The sequence below is a fragment of the Glycine max genome, chromosome 19 (genome assembly GCF_000004515.6).
Source record: "Glycine max cultivar Williams 82 chromosome 19, Glycine_max_v4.0, whole genome shotgun sequence".
In the NCBI taxonomy this organism is placed as follows: Eukaryota; Viridiplantae; Streptophyta; class Magnoliopsida; order Fabales; family Fabaceae; genus Glycine; species Glycine max.
This window is the reverse complement of record NC_038255.2, coordinates 46606026-46617380: the sequence shown is the minus strand read 5'-3', so window position 1 is coordinate 46617380 and position 11355 is coordinate 46606026. Positions and strand designations below refer to the sequence as shown.

The following is an 11355-nucleotide window of genomic DNA, read 5'->3' as shown; positions in this document are numbered from 1 at the left end:
TTATCCCCGAGACAAAAAATTGTTCTTTCGTTAAGATAAAAACAAATTTTAACTAGTTTTAACGTATTTAATAATACCATCTAAAAAAATATCCTTTAATTAATTAATTTTCTATGAAAAATACCTTAGAAAAAAAGTTTATATTTTAAAAGTAATTATAGAATTAGATGATATTAATTAACTTCTTTAATTATTAACATGTTCATATGAGTGACATTGGAATTCAATTTTTTTAAGAAAGATTTCAAATTAGTCTTGTAAAAAAAATTATGATAAGAAAAAGAGATCTTACTAAAGATAACTAACTAGTTTTCCTTATAAACATTTATCATTAACAAAATATTGATATCCTAAGTGGTTATAATAAAAAAATAAATTCTTTAATTAATTAATTTTATTTATATTTGAATCCAATTAGACTATTAGTTATTAAAAGAATGTTCTGGTCCTTTTAAGTAAACTATTTTTTTGGGTGCTTTTAACTAAACTAGTGAATAAGTAGTTCAATTGTTGCTAGTAATTCAAGCCTTGCAGTAATAAAGCTATAAAATAATTGTTAGTGCTTGCAAAAGATTTAGTAGAGATAGTGATTTTAAAAAAATTAAAATTGTACCCACTGATAAATTGATTAAATAACCGATTTGAATGACCGGACTGTTAAAGAATTCGTTAAGAATTGGTTAAAACTGGTGCTTTGATTGTTAGTAAAAATGTAAAACACATTAGTAATTAAGAATTGAATACAAGTAATTTACAAAACACTCGCATACCTACTCAATGAATTGAGCTGACCTCGTTTAATTTTAATTTTTTTTAGTTCTTATAATTTTTTTTCTTTTCTTTTTTTACAAATTATGCTTGTTTTATTTTTAATCTTTAAAACACTTTAGATAATACTATTATCTAAAATTTTATAAAAATAAAAAACAAAAAAATATAATTTACATAGACTAAAAATAAAAAATAATTTTACAAAGACTAAAAAAAAAACACCACATTACAAGAATTAAAAAGATATTTAAGCCCTATAAGTTATTTAATGTATACGATGCTCATTTCTTTTATTTGTTCAAAACTTAAGTAATGAAAAAAAATGAAAAAAATGAGGAGGGAAATAAGTTGAGAGGATCTTTTCCCCAAATATATGCATTTAGTTGCTAAAACATGCTCTTATTACTATTCTACAATTATTTCTTACTTTTATTAATGCAATTTTTGAATTAATTAATTCCAAAATTATATTTTTTACTAATAATATTAATTGTGTAAAATAAGAAAATTAATTATTGTTTAATCAAATAATTAATTAAGAGAAACAAAATGTTAATTAGCTCAGGATACATGTCACGCTGTCACACAGTATGAAACAGACACATTTTACGGGAAAAAAGAATAGAACATGGCTTTGCGAGAATCAAATATAAAGACTTGAAATTTATAATGCAGGATTCACACCAAAAATCAGGATACCTTCCTGTGCTATACTCGGTTGATATTGTTTTTTCTTTTTTCCTAAAAGAAGTAGTTATTAAAAAGTTATATTGAAAATTATCTTTTATTAGTTGACAATATAAAAAAAAAAAAAACAGATATTGTTTACACTCATAACATATAAAATTAAACCCTTAATATAAATTTAGAACATAATTGTATTTCTCCCTATTGTTTGGTTGGGCCGTTGGCCTAAGAATTTGGGCAGGCCCATTGTGTGCACGGCGATGATGCCTGAACGAACACAACGGAGGGGTTTGTTGATTCTTGATTGTGTTTGGTTCGAAGATGAAGAAAAATGGCGTTATTCCGTGATGGATGAAGCAGCAATGGCGGGGAATAGTGAAAGTGCGTCTGAAATGGGTGAAGAACCGAAGCCTGGACCACGTGATCGACAAGGAAACCGATCTGAAGGCGGCGTGCCTCCTGAAGGACGCCGTGAACCGCTCCTCCACCGGCTTCCTCACCGCGCAATCCGTCGCCGACTGGCAGAAACTCCTCGGCCTCACCGTCCCCGTCCTCCGCTTTCTCCGCCGCTATCCCACTCTCTTCCAGGAGTTCCCCCACCCTCGCTGGGCCTCCCTCCCCTGCTTCCGCCTCACCGACACCGCACTCTTCCTCCACTCCCAGGAACTCTCCCTCCACCAAACCCACCAAAACGACGCCGTCCAAACCCTCTCCAAGCTCCTCATGATGTCCAACTCACGCGCCCTCCCCCTCCACTCCCTCCACGCGCTCAAGTGGGATCTCGGTTTACCCGACACCTTCCACAAAACCCTAGTCCCCCTCTACCCCCACCAGTTCCAATTTGTCAGGTCCCCCAACGGCGTCGTTTCAATCCAGCTATCTCGCTGGCCCGAGGAACTCGCGGTTTCCGCGCTGCAGAAGAGCAACGAGGGTGGGACCCACTACCGCGAATTCAAGCGAGGACAATCGGCTTTGGCTTTTCCGATGCGGTTTCCGAGGGGTTACGGCGCGCAGAAGAAAGTGAGGACGTGGATGGAGGAGTTTCAGAAGCTTCCTTACGTTTCTCCTTACACGGATTCCACGAAGATTGATCCTAACAGCGATTTGATGGAGAAGCGCGTCGTTGGGGTTCTGCACGAGATTTTGAGTTTGACTCTGCACAAGAAAACCAAGAGGAACTACTTGAGGGGCTTGAGGGAAGAGTTTAACCTTCCGCATAAGTTTACCCGAATTTTCACCAGGTATCCCGGGATTTTTTACCTCTCCTTGAAGTGTAAAACCACCACGGTTACTCTCAAGGAAGGGTACCAGAGTGGGAAGCTAGTGGACCCGCACCCTCTTGCTCGGCATAGAGATAAGTTTTACCATGTGATGCAGACGGGGCTTCTATATCGCGGCGATGGATCGTTGAAACCTCAGGAGAACAATTTGCTGGCTGAGAATGATAAATTAAGGAGTGAAGACTCTGAGGTTGAAATGAGTGATGAACTCTGCGAGACTGAGTTAAGTGAATGAGATTTTGATGCAGATTTGTGTTTAGTGTGATACAAATATACAATCATACAAGCATCAGGATAATTCGCTCTAAAGAAAAATTGTTTCCTCCCCAGGTTAGTAACTCTGTTCCTAACTAGCTTCATGGCACGGTTTGTTAGATTTCTCTTGCGCTTAACAGTGGAACTTCATAGATTGCTACTTATTATAACCATACAAAATTGAGTTGTGAACTCATGGTTTCTAGAGGACCTGTTTCTTGTATATATGAACTTCAAGTGCAGTTGTGGAGTGGAAATTCCATTCTGCTTTTGAACAATAGAGATGGGAAGGATTGATCGTGATAGAATATGAAATTCAGTAATTCATTATAATATTTAGTGTGTCATACTTACATTTTAGTAAAAATGCGTGATGCAAATTGTGTGTCATACTTACAGTTTAGTGTCCTGCAATTAGAATTAATTATACAGGTCACTTTTTTTTAAAAAAAAAATGCTAATGATGCAGGTCACTTAGTATATCTAAGTCTGCAAATAAAGAAATCATGAAATAAACATACTTTGGTTCATGGGTTTGTGGACTAACCCATGATGACCTAAATAAAAATATTAAAGAAAAAAGTTTTAAAAAAATATTTAAAAGTTTATAAGAAAAATATTTTGAGTTTATTTTGCCAATTTATTACCACCTTAGAAGCATATCTATAGGAGTTTATTTGACCAACTTTTATTGCCAATCTATGATAATTAAAAACAGTTGTCATTCTAGATTGGTTACGAGTTAAGAATTCATCTCCAGCCCAATAAAGCTTTGGATGCGGGCCAACCTGTACAACACCATTGATTTTCTTTTCTTTATAATCAGCTAAATGCCTAAACATGATAGAGGTGACCAAATATCTTTTAATTTTTTTTGTAAAAAGATAATAGTATGTTGTACAAGTTAAACGGGCTGGTCATTGAAATGTTGGTCCATATGTTTGCAAACTAAATCCATAAGCTAAACAAGCTAACCTATATGGACATTAATAATTTATAGGGGGTTGCTATCTCCCCCTCCCTCTCCTATACTCTTTACACCCCATATTATTTGGAAATTAAAATAATTTTAAAGTACTTTTATACTCTCACTCCCTTTTATAAAAAAATTTCCCCTTCCCTCCCCTACTCTCCTATATCTCCTCACCTCCATCCTACAACCCATCTCCTCATCTTCAAACATATTTACACCCCCGTCAAATTCTCACTTCCTCTTCTACAAGCATTATTCTTCCGTATCATCTATTACTTCTTCATGTTGGTGTCTCCATGTGCCATGTTCCATTTTGCATTTTTTCAGCACATTGGTTTGTGGTTTTGTTTTGTTCCTTTGGAGACTTAAGAATTTTTCTATAAAAAATGTCACATGCTTTTAACGAGGTTAAGTAGGGGTGTTGGCAGATTAGATTGGATCGATTTTGAAGAGAAAAATCACTCAATCCAATTATTTCGATTTTGTTAATTTATCATCCAATCAATTTAGTTTAAACTTTTAATTTGATCTAATTTAAAGTAGTTTGGGTTGGATCAGATTTCGGTTTTAATCATGCTTTTAACTTTTTTTAGAAAATACTAAATAAAAGGTAAGATATGTAATAAAAAATAATTTAAAATATCAAATATTTTATTTATATGTCATTATATAATTAATAATATAACATTTACATTTTTTAACTCAAATAATTAGTACAAATATCTTTAATTAAATATATTTTCAAAAATTGATATAAGTTATATGACAATTTTATAAATATATAAGAAATAAAAAATAGAAATAAGTTTGAATCGATTTCTAAACTTAAATATGAAATCCGATCTGATCCAATAAAACATTTCAATTTTCTAATTTTTCAATCAGTTTAAATTTCAATTTTTAGTTTTTTACAAGTTTTTTCGATCCACATTAGTATGTATACTTTTTGTAGGCATAATTAGAAGTTGAAGATGACAGTAGTTAGTGTGGGGTACGGGTCTAATTCAGGACTCAATCTATCCTTTTGTAATTGAAATGGTTTTCATTGATATTGAGATTCACTCAAACAATCTTATATTTACGCTTTAATTAAATTGCGTTTATTATATGATTTTGACATAGTATTTAGAAAATATAGAGGAAAATTAAAGTAAAATAATAAAAAAATGACTAGAAAGTTATTCCACTCTAAAAATAATATTATAACTTATCATATACTGTTGAATTTAAAAGAAATTCTTTACGAGAGAATAGACAAATCCTTGCACATTGAAAGATAAACAGAAAGATACGACAAAATTAAATGTATGCGGGCCAGATATAATAAGAAATCAGCCCTTATTAATACGTACTATAACTACTCTTTTGGTATCTAGTTCAAAAAAAATTAATTCGCAATTTTAGCAAAGTTTTTTTTTATATATTTGAATTATATTATAATTTAAATAAAATTAAAGAACGCTGTTATTAGTCGGTTTAGTAGTGACTATAAATTACCTAATATGAAATTTTAAGTTACACAATTATCTAAATATTTATTTATTATATTTCTATGGACATTAAATATATAAAAATTTAAAATTAGTAATATAAAAATAAATACAAAATTCTTACGGGAACATAGACTACATAGTTACTATCTTAATTTTTGGGATATCCGCATAGCACTAGTCGCTATCTCATTCAGTTGCAGTTAATAGGGGAAATTAATGCCCATTTGTCTTGAGTTATTGCCAATTGCATAATCCAAAATCTGTATTTGGTCAACAATATTCTTCTTCCATTTCGTCGGTTCCCAGCCCAAGAATAATGAACAAATGTTAACTAAAAAATGATTTGTATTCATTAATATACTTTTTATTTTTTGGTATTTATTAAAAATCATAAAATTTTATAAATCTTATTTCTTATTTAATGGTTTTTATGATTTTATAATATTCAATAAATTTTAACTTAAAAATGAAAAGCATATTGAAAGAGTATGTTAAAAACCAGTATGTTACTACCACTCTTTTTTAATGAAGTTCCAAATTTTGTTCCTTGTTAATCCTATGCACTGAAGTTTAGAAGTTGCCCCATCAACAAACACAGAGCTAACAGTCCCACTCCCACCTTTTTTTTCTTTTTCTTTTTTTATTCTCTTTAGGCTTTGCTACTGAATGGTGTAAAGTGCATTTTGCATTTGAAGATATGAATGATAGATTAATCACCTAATAATAAATGCAACCATAACATTAGTGAGAGTTGAAGACGCTAAAATCTTTGCCAAAAAACTCCGAACCAAAGCAAAGCAAAGAAACCCAAAATTGCACCGAACTACCAGAAAAGGCATAATTGCAAATCGGGGAGGATGTAGACATGTCAACTGCATAGCATTGCCATTGCCATTGCCTCCCTTAAAAGCCCCTTCTCCTCAAGGTTACCAAATACACCACCCCACCATATAGTCACATATATATACTTAAACTCCCACGCGCCTACTACCATTTATTTTTATTATTAATAATCACACCATGACTGTACAAGAATTTTATTGCCTAGTTAATATGATTTATGAACACTATATACTTTACGGGTTAGAAATGTGCGGCACTTCCTTGGAAGATATTTTTCATAACTTTTAATAAAGAAATTGTACAATTTTTTCCCTCAATTTTAATATCTTTGTTTAAGGGTAAATATCAAATGAGAAAGATTATAAATAAGAGCTCTCGCTTGACATACCCCTCATTAGAAAGATTATAAATATGCAAGTTTCATACTATTTAACTATTTTTAAAATTAATGAACATAACTCCATATTTTTTTATATTTTGTAATAATGTATAATTTTATTTCTATCCATTTCCATTTCTCATAACATAATTTTGCATTTCTCTATTCCATACGTACCATTTGAACATTCCATGACTATTTTAAGAAAAGATGCACAGCACGTGACATGCAGAGTTTTTTTGCAGACGATGAACTTTAGTCTGGATAAGTAATAAATTAAATAATGTAATTGTTGTTGATTATTATCATAAGAATGGAAGGAAAGTGGATTTCCTCAAACTATGGTGTACGTTCCTCCAATCAAAAGAAAAAGAAAGCATGGACCGACTGTGGGAATAACTGGCGGTATAAAGCTGTTAACCAACAATAGTTCCACTATGATCAGTCAAAAGCCTTTTGTAGAACCAGCGAGTGATCCATATGATTTGTTGGAAGCATATCCAACAGTGAATCTAAGAATCCCCAAAGAGGAGCTCTATTTTCTTTCTCAATTTCCCCATGATACTTTATGTGTGGTAGGACTTAGGATCCTTAACATACAAGATTTGTGTTTGTGTGTTAGGATCATTAATACTTTACATGATAATATATTTTGGTATATGAGGATGGAAATTTTACATGATGCTTTAGATAATTAAGTAATTCCTGAAAAAAAAAAGATAATTAAGTAATTTTTTTCGACGAGTGCTACTGTAGATCAACCTTGATAGAAATAAATACACATTAAAAAATAATTAATATTATAGTATTAAAATTCTAAATAGATTAGTATATAGAAATAAATTTTTCTTTTAAAAAATAAAAGGTGTAATTATTTAACATTATTCAGTATTTAACATTTAGAAATGAAGTGAAGACTAAAGATATCGATTTAACCTAAAATGAATTGACTTGATAAGGAAAAATTAGTTGAATTTCAAATAAAAATATGGTAATTAAGAAAAACAATAAATACAATATTAACTATTATTAAAAGATTTTTATTGTGATTTTAAATATAAAATAAATTTACTATTTTTTTAATGGAGACCCATATCTTGAAATTATTATAGATAGCAAAATTTTATGGATATTTAATATTTTTATATTATATTGATTGATTTATTATTATCCTATTTGGGTGGATGGTGTGTCACATGCACCTGCGTGTGCTTAGAACCTGTGTCCTTTTAAGAGCGTGTTTCCAATTTTTGATATTCAATACAATATCTTCCCATTCCTCTGTGTGTGATCTTTGGAAGGAGATGGGTCGTCTTGCTACATTATCAGAAGAACCCATCAACGACCAAGACAACAAGAGAAGCACCTCTTCAAGCTCAAAAAAATGGCGAAACTGGAACTGGATCAAGACCCACTTCTTCCACAAGAAGCCCGACCTCAAGATCCTCCTCAGCGTTCTCGCCTGCCCTCTCTTCCCTGTCCCTCCAAACACCCCATCGGACCCACCCCTCAACCAGCTCTCTTCTTCAGCTCAGTATATTATCCAGCACTTCACCGCCGCCACCGGCTGCCGGAAGCTGGAAGGGACGGTCAAGAACGTCTTTGCCACCGGAAAGGTGGAAATGTGGGCCGTGGATGAGGTCGGAAACACCGGAGTCTCCGAGAGAGGCTGCTTTGTCATATGGCAGATGCTCCCCGACAAGTGGCAGATTGAGCTTGCTGTCGCTGGTCACAAGGTTGTCGCCGGTAGTGATGGCACCGTCGCCTGGCGCCACACTCCTTGGCTCGGGGCCCATGCCGCAAAAGGCGGCATCCGCCCTCTTCGACGGGCTGTTCAGGCAAGTTCAATTATTAAATAGTCCAAAATCATCATCGTTTTCATTACTAATCTCCACGTAACATGTAATAAAATGTTATTATCTTTTTAAAAAACTTAATTATCGTTTTCCATCATCTCCTACTTTAAAAATTTATAGTTGTCATTATCTTTTCCTTTATTTGTTTGTGTATTTATTTGTTAATGATATTGTTGCTAGGTAGTACTACTATTTTGTTTTGAGTAAGAAAGGTTTATTGATATTTAATTCCAATATTTTTGTTGGTCGTGTTTATCGGATCCAAGTTCCAACTCAGGGAGAGTGGTATTTTAATTATGACGACCCTTGAGCGAGACTTGACTATGAATTGTTTCAACTTCTTTTTGTTAAATAATAATACGAGGAATGAGCAATGGCGGGGCATGAGAATTGAGAGGGGGGTTAGTGAAATGAAATCTCTGAATGATGTAACTGATGTAGACTCCGAATTGAATGTCTTTGAATTTTGTTTTTAAAATTCATCAATGCTGGTTGCTGAGGGTTTGGTTCATTTTAATTAATACCCGAACATTTTTGCCCCACATTACCAGCCAATATAATGGATCTTTGTTTCCCACCTAAATTCTCTTCATTTGTTGGATCTAACCACATTGTTCTGTTTCCTTTTCTTATTTATGGAGGCGTTGATCATCACGTGTTACTATTTTGGCAGGACCTACTTATTCAAGATTCTTTCACAAAAAATAAATAAATCTCAAGATAACTAAGATCTTATTGTTTTAAATTCACAAAATCAATCTTGCACTCTCAACCGTACCAAAAGTTCAAAATTAATTCTCTTATATGATCAATTTTATCCAACTCTAAACCAAATTTATAATGATACTCATGGGTCTAATATGATAGTGTATAATACTATTCAATTTGAATTACTTTAAAATATTATTTTAAAAATTAATAAATTTATTATTTATGATAAATTATAATATGATTACTGAATATAATTTTTTTCTCCATACTCATAAGACTACAATAGAGTTGAAATTAATGTTTCTCTGAAATGTCAAACTTTATTTTATGGGAAAAAGTTGGCTTTGGGCCATATGGTACTCTCTGCTATGAAGAAATATATAGTAGTATAGTTTTTTTTTTTTTTTTTGGCTCAGCAATATGTAGTATTATAGTGATTTGACTTGATGGGCATCTAAGGTGGTGCGAATGCTGTTTCCCACTGCGTAGCATGAGTAGTGATGCGAGTGGTTGCGTAATTGTCACACCCTCAAACGACAAATTGGTTGTACGTGTTGTAGGGACTGGACCCTTTGGCAGTGTCTGCTGTATTCTCTGCAGCACAATACATGGGAGAGAAACAAATCTCAGGCATCGATTGTTTCGTTCTAAAGCTGTCACCTGATCAGAAGGACCTCGTTGACCGAAGTGACAACACTGCTGAGATGATCAAGCACGTTGCATTTGGCTACTTCAGCCAGAGAAATGGTCTATTGGTGCACCTTGAGGACTCTTACCTTACTAGAATCCAATCCCCTGGGACACACCCCACGTACTGGGAGACCACAATGTCAACGAAAATTGAGGATTACAAAATGGTGGATGGTGTGATGATTGCACATGCTGGCCATTCAACCGTGATCATCACAAGGTTTGGGGACAATCTTAAAACAGGACCTGCCATCACACGGTTGGAAGAATCATGGACCATTGATGATGTTGCATTCAACGTTCAAGGCCTTTCCATGGACTGCTTCATACCCCCTAAGGAACTCCACAAGGACTACCCACAAGAAGATCTAGATTGGAGATCACCCTTGCATAGATGATGATGATCATGAATTCGTGATCCCAAACAAACCTTGGTTGGAGGAGTTTTTGTATTTTTTTTCTAAATAACTGTTGTTATTGATATTGCTAACTGTTACTACTATTACTTAACATATATATGTAGATTGCTTTGTAATAGTGTATTACTGATTTTGGGCATATATATAACAGATCTCATCTATTAATTGTTGTGTCTATGCCACGTGATTTTGGGCATAATGTAGATGTCTGACGGCTATTATTAGTTTTCTCTGTGGAATTTTACTATTTTGGTTCCTTGCATTGAACAAGCCTGGTTTTGTGTCCAGTTTGTTGGGTACCTTTTGGCTGCTTTAAACTATGTATAAAGAAGTGTAAAACTTACGTTATTTTGCTGGTTGATTACATGATATGTGCAATGTGTATGATCTTTTTCTTTTTCACAATTTAATTTGAAAGGCGTTGTTTTTAAGTAGCTAAAATGCTGTGCTTGTTATTGATGTAGTCAGCGGTGATTTTGTTTCAAATACTGCTAAAAACATTGCTACAAATTGAAAATCTTGAAATCTGCAAAAATATTTTCAGTGCATTGTCAAGCGAGTTTCTTTTATGTCTATTGTAATATGAATCGTGCTTTTGAAATTTGGTTTTATTGAAACATATATTTTAGATCTTAAAAGGAAAAAACTTTGCTATATACATGAAGAAAAATGTTTTTTTCTTTTCTAGTAAGATTTTTTTTTTTATTATACCCAGCAAGGGTGTTTTAGGGTGTGTTTGTTTTCAGTTGAGAATACAAAGAGAAAGGTGTGTTTATTTTCAGTTGAGAATAGAGAAGCAAGTGATTCTCGCGTTATGGTGTTTTAGGGTGCTTCTATGTTTCAGGTTGAGAAGCCTCAAATATCATTAATTGAAAATACCCAGCAGCATTTAAAATATCAATGATATAAGACTCATAAATTAAAATAAGCTTTGATTAACTTTTTTTCGACACATCATTCATTGAAAATACCCAGTAACATTTACAAAAACAGAAAAT

General features: G+C 33.0%; 2 protein-coding genes across 2 annotated transcripts; both read left to right on the top strand.

Annotated features, from left to right (window-relative positions):
* Positions 1-1463: 1463 nt before the first annotated feature.
* On the top strand, positions 1464-3326 carry LOC100801315 (protein WHAT'S THIS FACTOR 9, mitochondrial). The gene has a single exon (XM_003553590.5). It carries the CDS (start codon positions 1810-1812, stop codon positions 2971-2973), a length of 1164 nt encoding a protein of 387 aa, XP_003553638.1. The 5' UTR covers positions 1464-1809; the 3' UTR covers positions 2974-3326.
* Positions 3327-7814: 4488 nt separating this feature from the next.
* Positions 7815-10522, top strand: LOC100800778 (uncharacterized). Its single transcript, XM_003553589.5, has 2 exons — positions 7815-8519; positions 9809-10522. Exons 1-2 carry the CDS (start codon positions 7866-7868, stop codon positions 10334-10336), a joined length of 1182 nt encoding a protein of 393 aa, XP_003553637.2. The 5' UTR covers positions 7815-7865; the 3' UTR covers positions 10337-10522.
* Positions 10523-11355: the final 833 nt, after the last annotated feature.

Bases quoted from the DNA above. Each gene is read 5' to 3' on its own strand.
- LOC100801315 (XM_003553590.5), top strand. From the start codon at position 1,810: ATGAAGCAGCAATGGCGGGGAATAGTGAAAGTGCGTCTGAAATGGGTG.
- LOC100800778 (XM_003553589.5), top strand. From the start codon at position 7,866: ATGGTGTGTCACATGCACCTGCGTGTGCTTAGAACCTGTGTCCTTTTA. The intron at 8,520-9,808 runs GCAAGTTCAATT...TACGTGTTGTAG, and splicing joins CTCTTCGACGGGCTGTTCAG to GGACTGGACCCTTTGGCAGT.